General features: G+C 41.9%; 1 protein-coding gene across 1 annotated transcript in view; it reads right to left on the bottom strand.

Moving 5' to 3' along the window:
• The window catches only part of LOC135498959 (plasma kallikrein-like), a 57,277-nt gene that overhangs the window by 33,578 nt on the left and 4,747 nt on the right, over positions 1-18,952 (bottom strand). Inside the window, exons 2-3 of the mRNA XM_064789534.1 lie at positions 3,764-4,026; positions 2,632-2,738 (exon numbers count right to left, since the gene is read on the bottom strand). Of these exons, the coding sequence (XP_064645604.1) occupies positions 2,632-2,738; positions 3,764-4,026 (370 nt within the window). The remainder of the gene's footprint in view (positions 1-2,631; positions 2,739-3,763; positions 4,027-18,952) is intronic.

Raw genomic sequence — 18,952 nt, 5'->3', positions numbered from 1 at the left:
CGACAGCTGTTCAACACGAGAATAATTGCGATCAAACATGAGATCGAGTGGCCATCAAAGCCCTTGACCTCACCCCTTGTGATTTTTTTGGCTCGGATCTTAAGAACCTAGATTACAAGTCACCTCCACAAGATATTAATGACCTACGTGCCAGAATCGTCGCTGCAGTTGAGACCACCTCATACGAATTTCTGAGGTCATCTTCATTTGCTAACCAATCGCAAAATGTCCATGGATGGACTCGATATCGGCACGTGTTTTGCGACGGTGTCCTCGCATACGCATTGCCTAATAGGTGGGCCTGGATGCAGACTTTCATCTAAATATCGAATCTTTTTAGCTGATGAATAGGCATGGATTTGTCGCCTTGGGCTCGGGATGCAAATCGATGTCAGCATTACCGCCTTCACCATCTTCATCATCTGTCATCATGGCCATACATGTACAACGGCTCAGGAACATCAATATATATTCACCAATACTTTACTTGAAACAAGTAATACAATTCTGATCGGGCAAATGCTTCACACAAGTCTCAGTCAATTATCGGTACTATTATCCTGCTACTTTTGTGCGGGAATAGTCAGACCAATTATGATCAAATTACGTCTATAATCCCAGGCAAAAGGTGCTTGATGCGCCGTCTCGAACCCGCTATTGTTGGAGTAAAAATTGACAACTTCGCTGGACTCAGAAAATTTCGGAAGCGCCTTGGCTTTGACGGTGGGGTGTACGCGAGTCTACTGTATCTAAGCCGCCATAATACACCTTCTATTTTACGTTTATCATACTATACTGGCTTTTACATTTAATAAGGTCTGGTATGTACAGGGCGAAATAGCCAACATGAAGACCCCAATTATATAACGGCCATAATTCGAGTTTCTGGCATATGAACTAGCTTTTGTTGAATACTGCACCAGTCCATTCTATCAATGGCCAAGTCAATTAGTTTTCTCCTTTGGGTTTGGCTCTTCTGAAAAAAAAACTAACAGAACACTATGGTTATTACATGTAGACCAAAGGTGGCGATCTCTATTCGCAAATGATTAAAGGGACCTTTTTCCAAATATACTTCGCGTATATGATATTGGGTTCACTTATCGTCACCGGAGTGATTGCAAAGAGACATGGCCTGCTTTGACCCGACAATGGCATTTTTCCCTCCAATACTTTTCAAGACAGTTTGCGCATGAAATGAATGTCACTTTCCAACCACGACACAATGATTCAGTGCCGTATGTGCAGTGTGTAATGTATAAGTCCAATTGCATGAACGTTTCGTTCAGGTTTTACAAAGAATTAACTTGGTTTTGAGCTACAGTGTCCCTCACATTTTGCTCTAACAAACGCACACGCTCAGTTGCAATGGCTGGTAGCGAATCAGTGTCATTCGTCTTTCTGTGGATTGAAATATGCTTTCTTTGCATAAACTTGTGCACCCAACCTACAGATGCTCTGAAGTGAGATACCTCAGGCCTTTTAAAGCTAAGTTTATCACGCTGCTGCGTGTCAAGCTTATTCCACCAACGTTGTAATTGCTGTTCAGCATTCTGCAGTAAATCTGCACAAGACACAGGAAGAGTGAGACGGCGGTTATCCAGGAAATCCTCATGAACTCGTTGTTCAGCTTCAGACCACAAACCCTGACCCCCATCACTAATCCGCCTTGATTCAGCATTAGTGTCCGCTTGTTCCGCTTAATCCATCGTCTAAGACTTGTCTCCGCAAGGCGATAACGCCTGGCATACTCGGCAACATCACGTACATGACCATATTCGATAGCGGTTTCACATACTAGGACATGCCTAAGACCGGCTGCAACAGAGTAGCTGTCATGCCGTCTTGGTCCCTGTGGCTCATTCCGAGACAAAACCACAATTGATTTTTTAAGCCTTTTAGCAGTTAAATTGTCAATGTTTGACCGCGACGCATCAAATACTGCGTGCGGTTGTGAATCTGAAATTTTGTTATGATATTCCGGACAGTCGGGCAAGTAAATGGTGAAAAATAAACTGGTAGTTGACCACGGAAATTTTTTGATAATCGACAAATTAGACAGACATTGATATTTCCACTCTTTTCAGTGGTGTAAGCGCAATGGGCCTAATAAGGACACCAAAGAAAAAATGTCCATCATGAAATCAACGCCAGTCATAGCTTTTTTGTGTCTGCTTCACTGATCACACAATGCCATCAAACATTACCACATAATACCCCTATTCCAAGCCTCCAATATCTTCAAAACCAGGGCCTACAACATTTCTGACCACCACCAATAACAAGTGATTTTTACTGTATATGAATTTTGGCCCGACCCCGTCTCTTTAAGGCGAATTTCTCGAAAAGTACTTGACAGATTAAATCGAAACTAATACTTCTCGTTAGAAGAGATTGATATCTTTAATTTGGGCAGATATGACTGATTGCTACACAATTATCTGTAGAAAATGCCCCAATTACGTAATTCTGAGTGCAACCGTTATATTTATTCCTTTATGGTAGTGGTTCAGAAGTTATTTATTAGCAAGAAACAGTATTAGACAAAATTGCCAGTTTTGCTTTAAAAGTAGCAAGACTGTTTTTTTCCCATCCTCGACATTACCTCTCCACAAAAAAACCCCAACTTACCTCATAAAGCAATGAGCAGCAGTAATAATATGTTTGTCGTCAAGTATTGCTCCGCCGCACCAGTGCATGAAGTCGTCCCATCCCTCCTGATGGATTTGAATAGACACCTAGTAGGAAAATAATGAATTATACCGATTGACGAATGCGCATGTGTCTAATCTCCTTGCATCTTTCTCTATCTCTCGTCACTTTTTAGACACAACCAGTACATTCTCCTAATACACCAAGTTAGACTTCACTTGACAATGATGGTTAGCAATGATTGAGTATTAGATCAAACTGAGTGAGTCAGTTTTTTTCATGTTTTGAGAAAAGGTTTAAATTTAAATCATCTCAAATTACACTTCAGAACCAAATTTGTTTTGTATGAAGTTTCTATGTACACATTGCATGTCTTCTTGACATAATTTTTTCTTTTAAAAAAAGAGAAAAATGAGATGATTTTTCTTTTCAAAGCAGATTTTTTCCCCAGACTTACCAGGCTTTTTTTCAATAGCCTTTAAAAGTACCGAAAATCAATGGAGTTACTAGGTATTACTTCAACATTATCTCTGTAGATAGATAAAATAATCGATACGCATTATAGGCTGTAGTATAATGTAGCAACCCCACCTAATGCATTAGACAAGTTTCTCTAAAATTTGGACATGCATGTTCATGTACTTGGTTTTGGCTGAACAGCCCAATGTTCTGAAGCTTTGACTACACATGTAACGTGTTGCAACATTGTTCGCAAACGCAGAGTAACGGAGCATCCCTGGTCATCAATGTCTATTTTTGGTCACCATCGCTATTGTTAGGGTAAAAATTGACAAATTCGTTGGACTTGCGAGGTATGCGCGGGACCACTGTACTAGGTTTTAGCTAAATACTCAAGAATGGTGATTGATGTTCTCAGGCTGAATATGATCTTTAAGATAATATTTTTTCAATTCTTTGCGCCACTCTTTTCATAAGGGATTTCAACTGTACACAAATATGTGTTTGGCTAATACATTTAATTTCATCTGGTACTACGAAGGTCAACTTGTCCGCATATGCTTGGGGGAGGGGCAAGGACATGGAAATTTCAGAATTGGTGGTCGTCGATCGGAGGGTAAAGAAGAGGAGGTATCAGGCAAAGAAGTCTTACCACCCAGGGCCACTCGCCCTTCTGTGCAGCCCATCCGCCAACAATTCGGTAACTCCCCGCCCCGTTCACAAAGGAATGTCCGCAAGCGCCTTGACCGGGGTCTGGTGTGGTCGTGGTGATCGTGGGCTTGGTGGTGGTAGTCTTGCTGGGGAAGCAGCATATACTATCCTTGGCACATCCTAACCACGAGTAACCCCCCTGTCTGAATGGACAGCGACCAACAGACTGCTTAACGCAAACGCCGCGGAAATCTTCAAAGCAATCTGAAGTTACAATGTTAATGCAGAACATGCTGTAATGTAGCTATAGTTTTCAAAGCTGTACCAAAGTGTACTATTAGCAACCACAACTATTGGTTACTCTAACTTACTAAGAAGGTTTTTAAGAATTAATATTGGTTCATCAAGTCAGGCAAACTTAGAAGAGGTTCTTAAACTAGGTGGAACTGTAGCTGTTTGCAATGGAACATTAGAGTACATTAGAGTATCTTTACGATCAAGGTATCTTACCAAGAAACATAATGAAGTAGAGTAGCTTAACTTTTAGCTTAAGTTACGCTTGAGTTAGTCAAGAGAGCACAGCTCGACTCGAGCTGTGCTCTTGACAACAATGTTGGACTTAAGGTAACTTTTACCTTAACTTTACCTTAAGTTAAATGAAATGAAAACTGTGTTGAACGTTGATTCTAGAGACTAACCAGAACATAGTTCAAGTGATTTAGTTATCAGTCCGAACAAAGAAATTCAGAATGCATCTAGTATTCGTTCAATTTATGCAGGAATACATTGCTCGTTTCGCAACATAAGTGAAGCTAGAAAGAATAACAAATTCTAGTTAAGGGATAAAAACATGACACTTATTACGATACCTGATGGTTTTTATGACCTAGAAAGCTTTTCAAAAGCATTTTCATATCAACTGAAAAAAAACTTCTTAAGTAGAAATGCTGTTAGATTTGATTTAGAATAACCCATTGGTAAGGTTATCATACACTTACCTAAAAGAAGAAATGAGAATCGATATCAAATTATGCTTATGGATAAAAGCAATGAACTGTATGGTTTTAAACGTTCTGAATGGCTTTAATTTTTTAAGATGGTTTGATCGTATGTGATTATCAAATGAATTTCAGACCAATACACTATTTTGTTTTTCACTGTGACATAATTAACACTAATAAAGTAATTAGTAATGGTGAGTCATCAGATGTTCTAGCCATTAGACCGATTAAGGAAGCTGATACTGGAGATACTATTACATACACATTTGATAAACCAATACAAATACCATGTAAATCAAGATTCAATAAAATAGAGATCAGATTAACTGATACAAACGATAACATTATCGACCTTGATGTTTTTGACGTAAGATATCAATTGTTAATAAAGGGAAATCAACCTAATTAAATGGCAGGTATTGGTATGATGATTGGTGGTGCTTTGGTCAATGCACTTGCTTCAGTGGATCTAGTTTCCTTTTTAACTCATTAGACAAGAATGGTTCCTTAGCTGAAATGAAAAGACAAAGAAAAGAAAAGAAAAAACAAGAGAGAGAAGGAGGCTGATGTAGATTTTAGAAATGCTGACGCTGCACTTTCATTGTACAATCACTTAAACCAGGATAACCCAGTAACAATTCCTAAACGATCTCAATATTTTAATGCTTTAATAAGTTTCGTACAAAGAAGACACACTGCCAACCTATCAACTACATAAATCAGCTATAAGGAAATTCACCTTTAGAAAGACAATGGTATCTTACATGGATCAACAATGGCAAGCCGACCTGGTTGACATGCAGAAGTTTGAGAGTAAAAATAAACCTGACCTGAATAAAGAGTAGTAAATGCTTTTATCTGAAACTCCATGTACATTTACACTTGGCCTTTCTGTACAAAATTGAAGTAAAAGCATTTGCTAGTCTTTATTCATATCACCCCTTGTCATGAGAGCTTCGCTTGAGCTCTGTTCTCTGTTCGAGCCTGACTTTGTCATGAGAGCTTTGCTCGAGCTCTGTTCTCAGGACTTTGTCCTGTTCGGCGAAGTCGGATATAGATACATACTACTGACAGTAATAGATTTATTCAGTCATTACGCTTGGGCTCTACCAGTGAAGAGTAAGAGAGGAGAAGAAATAAGAGACATATTTAAAGTGATTTTCAGAGAAGCGATACCAGAAAAGATTCAATTACTGTCTTCTCCCACTTAACCGAGTGCCAGGAAAATGGCTCGAAAATGACTTAGTCCAGAAATATGGTAGTCTTTAGTTTTTTACCCGTGGGCTGCAAACATGCAATATGACAACCAATTATAGTGATCAAAGGTTATAGGAAGACAACCTTGTAAATGTTGTCAATTCAATAACGCCTGGTGGCGGCCAGGGCCTGTAATCCCTGCAGTCAGGGTGATGAGTATTGAAGTTACGTAAGTCTATTACAAGTCCATGTAGATGGTTGACCAATCCAGAGTATTTTAAATGAATTTATTTTATCTAATCGATTATGGAATCGTTTTCTTGTGGGCGAAATCCAATAAAGGGCACTTTTGTGTCAAATGCCATAATTATTGTCAGCCATCTTTCTTTGACCACATCTTCTGGTAAGATGCACGCAATCCGATGGATTTTGTGGGTAGGCCTAGGTAGGAGACAACGGCAACACGGCACTGATGCACAAGGTAGTGTGTCTTCAAGCATTCTACTCCTCGCTAAATGAATTTCCTTCTTTGTTGGCCTATTCCGACTGGAATAAGTCCGCTTCTGTGTCATGGATGGAAGAATAAGTCGCATGATACATCAAAGCGACTGACCCTGACCATGCCTTTAACAATATCAGTATTATTGTTCCTGGGACCTTTATTCCTAGGACGAACATTTCGTTCATACCTGTGGTCATCGCCAATCAATATTTCTTAAGATGTTAAACGTGTTAGCTTTTTTATTTCAGCATACTGGCCCGAAATGGAAAACAATTTGAACACCTGGGACCATATTCATAACAGTCATGGATGTGTTATGTAATTCCGTTGCGCACGACCTCATTGTCTAAAACGAATATTTATACAGTGGCTGGACTAGCTAACGTCTTTTCGGAGATATTTGTCACACGGTTAACATGGAGAGTCAGAAATCGAGGAGCAAGACCGTTAGCCAGCAAGGTGAGGAGGCAAAGGGGAATCGCCGGAATTATGAAGTTAGTTGATCTAGTCGAATTGAATTGGTCCGTGATTAACAACAAATTTTCCGATGTCGTAACGCTTAAGAGGAAGGCCGACACGTGGACAGAAATAACAAGAAAAATCCTAAGGACTACCAAAGCGGTTCATCACAAATGGGATGATTGAAGTCGAAGGCAAAGCAGAAGGCTGCCAAAAGGAAAACGGTGATGAACCGAGCCTCCATCGATTTTTCCATCTTCCAAACGTACGTTCAATGATACTTCGAACTCGCCTGTGGTGAACGTTGTATCGTCTGTCGGCTGCATCTGCCGGGCGGGATACTGGTTTCATGAGGCAGGGTCTGAGTGGATAGGCACTGGCACCTAGCAGGCATCCTTCATCATTAAGTAGTCCACGTTCCATATTTACTTTCAAGTTGCAGTTTGACCAAATAAACGCATCGTGTGTGGCACCTGGCCATCGGGCAACGATATTTGTGAATTTCATATCATGAGAACAAATACCCTGCACATTTATCGCATGGCACTGTTTCCTGCACACGTATGATGCCTCGTTCACGGATGGGCACTTTACTGGAATAAGGGGTCCATCTATGCAGCCGATGACATTTGGAATCCGGTGCCGTTCTGTGTAAAACCCCTCCTTTTCACGTTCTTGCTCGTCAGCCGTTCGAGGAAATGTTATAAACTGCCGTGCTTTGCGTTCTAAAGCGGCTGCAACTCTGGTGACAATCCTTGATATTGTAGGTTGACTCAAGCCACTTGCCATGTCGCCATTGGCAAGCTGCAAACTTCCGGTAGCGAAAAATCGGAGCGCAACGCAAACTTGGAGAGATGCTGGTACGGCATGGGAGCGCAAGGTGTCCGGGACAATTTCGTCCTCCAACAGGTCGATGACTTCAAGAAGGACTGGTCTAGTCATCCGGTAGCGCTGATACAAATCTACGTCATCATAGATGTCAAAAGGCTGCAATCGGTCTCTAAACACACGCTGCCTTCGTAAAGCCCGTCTGGCTTCTACATCTAACCAGATCAACGCCGCTGCCATAAGGTGTCGCCAACTGTCTATGAAAACGCTACGAACCCGAAAACACCCCAGGTAACACTAGTAACGACTTACGAAATCGATTGAAGTTACGAGTGCTTCATGAATATGACACAACTCGCTAAGAACGACCTACGAGTACGTAAACGCTTACTAAGGCCTAAGAAGGCCCCTGGTTCCTTGAGCGCCGAAGACTTGGTTTTTTCCTGTTTCTGGTGAAAATATTGAAGGGCAAACTGGAAGAGAATTTCTGCAATGGTGGGCATAGCTTCCGATCGAAACGAAGGCCGAAAGACAAGAACAGAGACCCCTGCGATACCTTTTCCATGCATCTGCACATTGGCTTAGCAAATTTATGGAAAGGTGAACTTTATTTCTCTGTTGCATGGATCGGCCTTAACGTACGGAATGGATTGCATTCGGTGAATTTTGATAATATGCAAATTTCATTTCAGGAAACAAATGAGCTATCGAAGGAAGACCAAAGATTCAAGGGGATTACCTGACAACGCCCAGGCTTTGGTTGCCGACTACTACCGGGGAGAGTTTGCGGACCTCATCAGAGACGCTGATTTTGATGTCATCATCAACATGAATGAGACATTCGTGTTGTTCGACATGGTGCCAAGATCAAGAACGGATCGAAGCGACTGGGTCTAAGAAAGTTGACATTAGATCATCCCAAGGCAACCCCAAACTTGGATGCACGGTGACTCAGCAGTTTCGTGATGCAATCACCGCAGAGAATGGGACAGACATTTTTATCCCAGGACGATGTACTTCGCTGCTGCAGCTCTTGGACTTGAGCGTAAAGAGGAGCTTCAAGTACCACCTGAGGACCATATGGAAAGTGTGGAAAATCGGCCACACCGATGATCAAGGACATTGTGAGCGGATCACCAGGCGGGAAGTGGTCAGGATGATCAGCCTCGGCTGGGAGAGGGTCACACAACAGACAATTATGAACGGTTAGAGAGCCAGTGGCCTAGTTCCTGAGGACGATGACGAAGTCGGGGAGGGGGTATAGATGGTAAATGATCAGATTGAGGAGTTTGTTGAGGGGATTGAGTTTTCGGAAGGAGAAGAGGATGATTATGTTATTGATGATGACGTGTAAACCCCGTTTGGATAATAAAATTGATTGGTAAATTTATAAGTAAATCTGTGATCTTCTTTAATTTATTAGTTGACAGCAAGACTTCTTTATTGGGACAATCTGCAGACCCATGAAGCTGGCTTTATCATAGACCCCAGATTAGAAATTTCTGGTCAATCAACACTGTGGGCATAAAATGAGGACGCTAGTTGTAATGTATTCATTCATTCAGTACAGGACTACCCCATGTCAATGTTCATGTCTTTTATCCACTTACGTGGAAGGCATTGGCATTGCCCAAGAACAGGGAGTCAGTTATCAGCTGTGGCTGTTCTTTCTTATGTTCGCGTGCCACCAGTAAAATCGGCCTATTCATTTGGACTCATATTACGATTCTGCCGCGCTCGGTTAAGTGGGAGAAGACAATATGCAATTTGAGTAGGGTTGTTCAAATGTGAGATGGTGTGAATTAAATGTGTCTTTGTTCCTATGTATGGCGCCTACTTAGGAATAATCTCGTTTCTCATGAATCTCACCACATATGCATACACAGATACTTTAATACCTTGCGAATAAGAACCAGCGGCCATTTTTGTCTGGGCAGATCCACCAATGTCATAATGCATACGACAGCCGCCCTTGCCATTCATATGCATATAGGCGAGACCAGGCCTAGCACCAGTTATTGCGTGACACAATCTGTGGTTTCTTCTGTGATGCAATGAGACATGTTAGTTACTGAAATGCTGAAATGGTTATGTGGACCAGGATGAGAATAAAAGGAAGGGTAATTCTGGGATTGTCTGTCTGCACTATGGCTGAACATCCTAGAAGACGCAGGCGCTACACTCTGCGCGAAAAAGTAAAGCTTCTCGCTGACTTCCATGCCGGTAATGAAACCGTGGGAGCGTTTGCCATCACAAACCGTTTGCCAAAATCTACAATGATGAAATGGTTAATGAGTGAGGATGACATTCATCATCATAGAGCATCGTCAAAAGCCAAGGGTTCAGAATTAGCGTGGAGAGAACGTGGCACTGGTAAGTCTAGGGAACCATGGCAAAGCCCCCTGAACATTAAGGGTACAGCTAAAGTGAAGGGAAACTGAAGGATGCATTTTTGCATGGAATGTGGCAAAGAACAAATTTAGTGATTTGCTGACAGAGTAAAATGAACTGTTATCTTTTAGGCCTATACGAAGAGATGGAGGCAGACCTGGCTGATTGGCTCGATGAGAGGCGTGCCCTGGGAATGGCGATATCACATCACAACATCAAAGATGCATCGAGGGAACTGTATCAACAGTGGTGGGTTGGATTGGCTATTGCAGAACAGACCCGTATATTGAACGATTACCCACGGAAATCTCACTTTACAGCATCAAATGGCTGGTTATCAGGGTTTAAGAAAAGGTACAGCATCTCCCTTAGAAGGAAGACCAAGGACAGCCGACAGGTGCCAGATAATGCTGACGCCCTAGTAGCTGCATTTAGGGAAAGCGTGCATGAACAGCATGAACATTATGAAGATTATCAAGTGGCAAATGTAGACGAGGTTTTCACCCTTTTTGACAACCATGGCAGTTATACCTACAACCGAACAGGGGCAACGCAGATTGATATCAAATCTTCGTGGGGCAATCCTAGGCTGGGATGTACCGTCACTTTAGCAGTCACAATGGCAGGGGGAAAATTACCCCCGCACATCACCTTCAGACGTCCAACTGCAGCCGCATGGCAAGAGCTTCAAGACAATCTGCCTGAAGATGTAGTCGTGGCACAATCACCAACGGGGTGGATGAGAGCAAATGTTATGTTAGATTACCTCGGAGAGGTGTTCATCCCCTTCATGCATCAGGACCAGGACGACCAGGAAGACGGGTATCTACCTTTCCTTCTCATATGGGATCGCTGCCGTGTGCATCTTACAGAAGAAGTTGCCCTTCTCATCATTGAGAATGGCGGTGTTATTGAGTTTATTCCACCAGGTTGTACCCCCATTGCGCAGCCCTTGGATGTTTCTGTCATCCACAGCTTCAAAGTCCGTCTTCGTCTGCTATGGAGATTGTGGAAACAGGAACACACGACGCCGGATGGAAATTGTCCAAGGATTTCAATTTTAGAAGTGACACGCCTTGTCCGAGACGCATGGCAGGAAGTACCCGAACAGGTGGTGCAAAATTCATTTCATGCTGCTGGTATTGGGCGTGGGGTTCCACTGGTTGGGGCAGAAGATCTCGAACAACCTGCTGGGGACGTCGATGAGGGACTAGAATTTTTTAACCTGCCAGAGGAAGACCTTGTCGAGGACCCTGATGAATAACAGGACCTGCAGGCTTCTTGAAGCCGTCTCATGCCATTACCTTTTTTGGGCTACCCTGTAGAAGTGTTCATTTTGCCATTAAATGACCACATCAAATCTTGTTTCTTGCAGGCATCCGCAAAACTTGCTTTTTTCTTAGAGGTTAAAATGCATTCAAAATTCCTTCACCGACGTCACCCTGCCGAGCATAAAATTGAAACAGTGTGTAACCATCTTTCCCATTATGGTATACTAAGGGTTAACATGGTGGGATTTGACCACAAGTCAACGACATCGATAAAGAATTCCCCTTTATGTCAATTCCCGAAGCCTATTCATGTAGTCAAATCAAGCACGCCTACTCACATGTCGTGGGCGGGACAAGTTAGGCCTCACTGGTGGCCAGGATCGGTTCTTATTCGCAAGGAATTAAAGTATTACGCACAAATTGTTTCTATGTATGGCGCCTACATAGAATCAATTAGAAAATGTAATACCCCTGTGATGGATATGTGTAGAGAGAGAGACATGACCATGTCTGTTTATGTTGAGATAATATCTCCTTACATCAATGAAGGATCTCATAAATAACTTTCGTATGAGAGAAAACATGTTATGGTGTTAAAGCTGAACTGCATGAACAAAAACAGAAGCGTCCATGTTTTTAAAAAAGAGAGAAATCCAAACGCCCGAAACACCCTTCAGAAGTCTGCCAGAAACATGATAGTCAACACCGAAACAGTGGCGCTGTCGACGTTTGTTTTTTTTCCAGGTTATCATCAGGACACACGCACACAATGCATGTACATTGCAGGCCGCCCGCATACAGAACATGGCCTATGTGCACTTGTACATGTACTTACACTCATGATCCAGTACTTCCGGTTTTCTGCTACAGACTGACGGCAGCGCCACTGTTTCGGCGTTGACTATCATGTTTCTGGCAGACTTCTGAAGGGTGTTTCGGACGATTGGATTTCTCTCTTTTTTAAAAACATGGACGCTTCTGTTTTTGTTCATGCATTTCAGCTTTAAAGCTGAGATAGCTTTCGTTTCGTAGTTTCGCAGATACCTTTCGTCTGAAAAAAAAATACTTGACCTCTGGCGTGGCTATGAACGCCCGTAAGTTAACAAGTATTTTTGCCACCAAATTTAACTTATAAGGTAAAACAAATGTTTATTGTTAAACCCTGGTAATATGAAAAATGGTAGGACTAATCCAAGACAGTTTTTAAAAAGGCCTCAAAAACATTGTTTTTGGCATAAATTTTAGGAAAAAGACATTGTTTTTTGCATTAATTTTAGGGAAAATATCAATTTACAAGGAATCATAGTAGTAATAGGGAAATTCGTTTTCCTAGAAATTGCCTTTTTACTGAAATTGAGCTCAAATGGCTCTAGGAATTGTCTTTTTTTAAATTGAGCTCAAATGCCTCTAGGAATTGTCTTTTTCCTAAAAATAATGCCAAAGACAATGTTTTTGGGGTCGTTTAAAAAAAAACGTCGTGGATTGTCGTAGTTCCATTTTCCTATTGCTTAAAGCTGAACTGCATGTACAAAACCAGAGCACCCCATGCGGCAATAGTGAGAAATTCAAACGACCGAAAGGCCCTTTTGAACACGGCCTGAAACATGATGGACCTCCAATGCTTCGATGCGCTTGATTTCACAAACCAGCAAGCTGTGGGACGATGCGGACCTTCGCAGAGAATTCTGGAAGAAAAAAATATAAAAAGTCCTCTCATCGGGACGCGAACTCGAGATCTCTGGTTTTATTTGCCAACACTCTTATCCTCAAGGCTATTGGGCTGCTTGAAATGCCTGTCGTTTTATACACCTTTATGGAATGTGCAAACATTTGTGTGTTATCTTCGTTCAACATCTTTGAGCGGCTTCCAGTGGGCAACTGCAGGAAGAAAGTCATATTTTCTTTGCTGTGCGTGATTAAGTATGCGGAGTTTACGTTTTCTCTCAGAAATGTTCGCCTTTGTCTTGGTATCTTCTTCTATTACATGTACTTGAGCAAATTTCTGGTTCATCTCTAAAAAATAATGCATAATCGCCATTCATATAAGATATATTTGCTGGCAGCAGTTCACAAGAAAGCCCCCTAGCTCAGACGGTTAGAGCGGTCGTATTCTGAGCCCGAGTTCCCGGCTTCGAATCCCTGGAGATGATTTAGATTTTCTTCTCCTCCATAATTCTCCGAGACTGTCCGCATCGTCCTGTGGCTTGCTGGTTTGCGAAATCAAGCACATCGAAGCATTGGAGGTCTATCATGTTTCAGGCCGTATTCAGAAGGACCTTTCGGTCGTTTGAATTTCTCACTATTGCCGCATGGGACGCTCTGGTTTTGTGCATGCAGTTCAGCTTTAAGTTGTATTCCACGGACTAGCACTAGTTTCGATGTGCTGCAATTGAGGAGAGACCTTTGCGTGACTTAATTTGACCTACCTACCTCTTGCCTATAGTATCACTTTAAGATAACTGCAACTCTTAAAATGAAAACCGTGTTACATTGTTTGATCAAATTATACGATTTCCCTTTCTATACTTAATCAAACAACAAGTCATGACGAAAGGCGTTTGTTGTTGCTATGTACATTTAGGATGGGAGAATGTCACACCTGTGTTGTATATGTTTTAGCACTATCTTATCACATCATGCATTTCAATTGATGCCTTTGTGTCATTGCATGTTCGTTTTCTCTGCAAGCTTTAAAAAGGGTACGCCGTTCGTAATTTCTGGTGATCCAGGAAAAAAGAAATGCAGACATACACAATGCCGTGGTGCTGATATTATGCGTACGAATTTCCTGAAACCCGGTATTTAAAGTGTGTCCCAGAAAGTTCGTCGAATTAAACTGGCATTTATGCGGCACCATCCGTCTGAAGAGGGTCAATATATGAACGAAGTATGCTGTGTACGCAGGAACAAGTTGATTGCATGCACGGCAGAGACGAAATAACATAACCGCGTCATCAATGACGTTACCTGGAGAAAAAATGGCGGTGGCGGTGGAAGAACACGCCGCTTCCTTTCAAGTTGGGGCCAAATTCTCATCCTTTCCCGCCATCCAAAAATCTCTCCTTTGGTATCAGGAGCAACACCACGTTTGTAATACGGCACTCTAGAACCTCCTGTGGTCATGTTTCTTACCCCATTATATATCTGGCTATGACCCCCCCCCCATGGAGCCCCGCTTTTTGGATGCCATGTGTGCCATATGACCAAAACAGTTTTCTCCAGCCAACGAAGCCTGCTGTGTACTCTAGGCAATGCGCGTGCTTGTACATTGTATACACAGCATGTTGTGTGTTCAAGAGAAAATGTTTGCTGGGATTCACATCAGTTAGCATAAAATCAAAGGCGGGGCTTTACAATGAGCCTAATGAATATTAATATAAAACGCTGTAAACATAAAACTATGCAACTGTGTACATATCCTCTTGCATACTTTATTCTCGGTTCTAGACGACCAGTCCGTTGGCCATGCCCCAACCCACGATTATAATACTGCATAGCCACATCATGTATTCAAGCACGAACTTTGTCTGGATTGTTTAGTTCAGCAATGAATTGACAGATTTGACATAACCTGCTGGTTATCATTCTGGTATTCTGACGAATCACTAGAAATCGACACCATTTCTTCAATAAGCGGCAAAGCTAAGGCCTATGCTCGGAATTGGCCTGAGTGCTATTATGACCGCATCATTTTTGAAAAGGTGATGGACAAACTACACTCTGAACTGGTCGTTTAAAACCGAGAAAAAAGTGTATGAATTACTGGATAGAAAAACAGTGGAGCCCACTTCAAGCCATTGTACGGCAGGACAATGACCCGCTCACCTTCAACCGGGCATGGCGTCAGGGCCTCCTTACTTCGTAACCTTAGGGCAAACAACAAACAAATTTGATTCACAAAAAAATTCCAATTTTGATGAAACTGTTGACAAATGTCAATAAATGAAAAAATCTAACCTTCAGAAAATAAAATCTGAAAACGAGTAAAACAATCCACGCCAAACACGATCAGTCGACCACGCACGGCAGTTCATACCTTTTCAAAAACGGCTTTAAAACCAATTATCACCAACGGCTTTGCATAATTTCGGCATGGTGTTACAAATGTGCCCAACGCAGTGAACCGCGAGCGGTGCGTTACGTCTAGTAGTTCCGCGTGGGCAGTAATTCTACGCCACCCGTCACAATGACAAGTAACCTTTTGGATAAGATCTTATGTTAACCCTATCGCTGCGATGTACAGCCACTTTTATCAAATTTAATTCGACAAACTTTCTTGGACATACTATAGTGTTTCTATATATTTCTACACAACGGCGAGTAGTTGTATTATTAGTCAGAAAGTGCAAAAAAGCACTTCCCCTGCTGTCCTTTTTGGCTCATCGTAGGGGAGTCTCTACAACACCGCAGTGTCCGTCGTCGTCGTCGTCGTCTGTATCCGGTAATACTGGCTCGTTTCTTAACTGCTAGGGCTACAAACTTCTTCACAAATAACCCCCTGGTCAAGTGACCTCTGACACTGACTTTCAGTCTGATCTGATTATCGATTTGGCCACCAGGGGGCCAAAAACCCCCTAAAAAGTGTGATATCTCGCTTATAAGCGACTCGTTTTCGGTATGACATGTGAGGTATCGTTGCTTGGAGTAAGTACGATAAGAATATCATCAAAAACAAGTCACTAATAAACGAGATATTTCACTTTTTATCTATTTTAGTTTTGGCCTCCTGGTGGCTAAGTTGAGTACCAGATCAGATGAAAATTCAGTGTCCGAGGAAACATGACGTAGGGAGTCATGTGTATCAAATTTCAAGTTCATAGCTTCGGTGGTTAAGAAACGTGCCATAGTTACACTCAAACGACCGATTTACGCCATTTGACCTCTTTGACCTTGAAAAGCAGGTCAAATCACAAACTCATATGATATGTGATGTGTCCTTGCTAGGAGAACCAACCTTGAAAATGTTATTGAAAACAAATCACTCATAAGAAAGATATCACATTTTTAGGTTTTCCACTTCTGGCCCCCTGGTGGCCAAGTCAAGAATCAGATCGGACCGAAATTCATTGTCAGATGTCACCTGAGCTGGGGGGGGTCTTTTTTACAAAGTTTCAAGTTCACAGCCCCAGTGGTTAAGAAAGGTGCCACTGTTTGTTTTTGAAACAGGATACGACGACAGACGACGACGACGACGACGGACAACGGACACAGCGGTGTTGTATAGACTCCCCTACGGTGAGCCAAAAAAGTAAAAGTAAAAAGTACAATATCTCGCTTACTGATGAAATTTTTATGGTAAAGAAGTGCAATATCTCGCTTATTAGTGACTTGTTTTCAATTTTTTTATGCTAGGTACTCCTAGCAAGGATGCATCACATAACCTACGGGTTTTTTGATTTGACCTAATTTTCAAGGTCACATAGGTCAAATGGCGTAAATTGGCCATTTGAGTGTAACTATTGCACGTTTTTTAACCGCTAAAGCTGTGAACCTGAAATTTGGTACACATGACTCCCTCTGTCATGTATCTTTGGACACCGAATTTCGATCCGATCTGCTCCTAGACTAGGCTTGGCCCCCAGGAGGCCAAACTAAAAAAGGTAAAAAGTACAATATCTCGCCTATTAGCGACTTGTTTTTCGATGATATTTTTATGGTAGGTACTCCAAGCAACGATACATCACATGTCATACTGAATTTGATTTGACCAATATTCATGTAATATACATGTAGCATGTTTCTTAACCAGGATGAATTCCTAACCACCAAATATCTATACGGTGAGCACAATGGCCCCTGGCCGTTTCATTTGACCCATGGACCATGTCGGTGGGTGACATGGACATATAAAAACTGTTATTTGACAGATGAACTCAATTGCGCAATTTCTCCAGACACGTTTTTGTGATAGAGGGACAGCATCACCAAAGCCTATTTTTGGGGAGTAGGGGAAATTAAATTGGCTAAAGCGTAGCAGTAGAACATTCTATGACTAGTCATTGTCTTAATGTAAGCTTCAAGGTGGTATTGAATAAAATTTGATTAATTGACCTTCAAGGCCACCAGAGGTCAAAAGGGCACCAAAAGGGGTTGAGCCTAACATCTAGCACTTTTCACGAAGAAATGCTTAAAAGATTACCACCCGAAACAGTTATAAATGAAAGTGCAACTGGAATCAACTCTTTGGGACCCCCTGATGTTTTTTGAAAGGTAATATGAATGGGGTATTTAAATTTGGTGACCTATGACCTGTAATTTGAAGGTCACAACTCTGAAAATTACGGGGAAGTCTGGATTTTCTGTCACATTGGGGACAATATGGCACCTGCTCCCCCCCCTTAAAATGATAGAAAACATTTTATGGTGTTTCCGCGTTACTTGTGAACAACATGTCAAAGTTTTCGGAAGGTTTAGGTTCCGTAAAGGTTCAAAATGTGACGTCAAAGAAGGATCGCCAAAACATATTGTGGGCTAAATCTCGCTTCGTATTTGACACAGGATGAATATCTTGGTATCGAATTATAGGTCCTAGGGGTCACAGAATCTATTAAGATCATTTTTGAGGTTCACTCTACACTATTGGACATGTTATTCTCAAGTGTGTAAACAATTTTATTGTTCAATTCTTATATAGCACTTTTCCATAGTCAGATCTTTGCTCAACGCGCTTCACCATCACAGAAGCTTCCAGGGTTGCCACGGAGAAGCTACTGACAGGAAAGTGCTTTTGAAGGATTCATATCCGCGACCTCTCTGTCAGGAGACCAGAGCAGATGTGCATGTGTACAACATTGAAGATTGAGTAATAGCGGTCAATGCTCCTCAGGTCTGTTCCAACCGCAACATGCGTGAGGCCCATTTACACATCGGCCGCGGTGAGGAGAAGACAAACGTGGCAAATATTACTTATCTTTATCATATATTTAATATCGATATTTTCATACAGTTTTTAGGATGGAAAGCCAAGTTTCTGTAGAACCCGCAGTTTCCGTTAAATCGCCTTGGCCGTTACTTGACGTGACCTCTAACATAATAATAATCATAAATCCAACTGGTTTCAGTCGCTCAAAGCGCTTCACATTATTACCCCTAGCTATTGACCTGTGCATTCGTGATTCAAGCTCTACTCTCTGGAAGTATCACAGGTCCGAGCTGCAGCTATACAGCGCTCAGGACTAACATTCATAGTTTGCCATCCCTGCCAGCTAGGTACCCATTTACTCCTGGGTGGAGAGAAGCAAGTAGGGTTAAGTGGCTTGCTCAAGGACACAAAGACGAAACAGCGGTGACCCTTCCGAGAATCGAACGCACGACCTCCATCAATATGCACACGTGCACACTGTTTTCAAAATGACTGATCGTCAATCAGACATGATCGTCGACTTCGTATCACTTGAGCCCAACCACTATGTTTAGATTAACAATGAAAACGTGGCATATTACGTAAGGCCGTGCAGAAATTTTCACAGGCTGTATGTATTTGAGCTTCCACATAGTCTTAACATTTATTAACTTGGTAGTTCCTATTGCACCCGCAACTG

Source organism: Lineus longissimus, chromosome 14 (genome assembly GCF_910592395.1).
Source record: "Lineus longissimus chromosome 14, tnLinLong1.2, whole genome shotgun sequence".
Classification (NCBI taxonomy): Eukaryota; Metazoa; Nemertea; class Pilidiophora; order Heteronemertea; family Lineidae; genus Lineus; species Lineus longissimus.
Note: the sequence above shows the minus strand (reverse complement) of the source record. Positions and strands in the feature narration are given on the sequence as shown.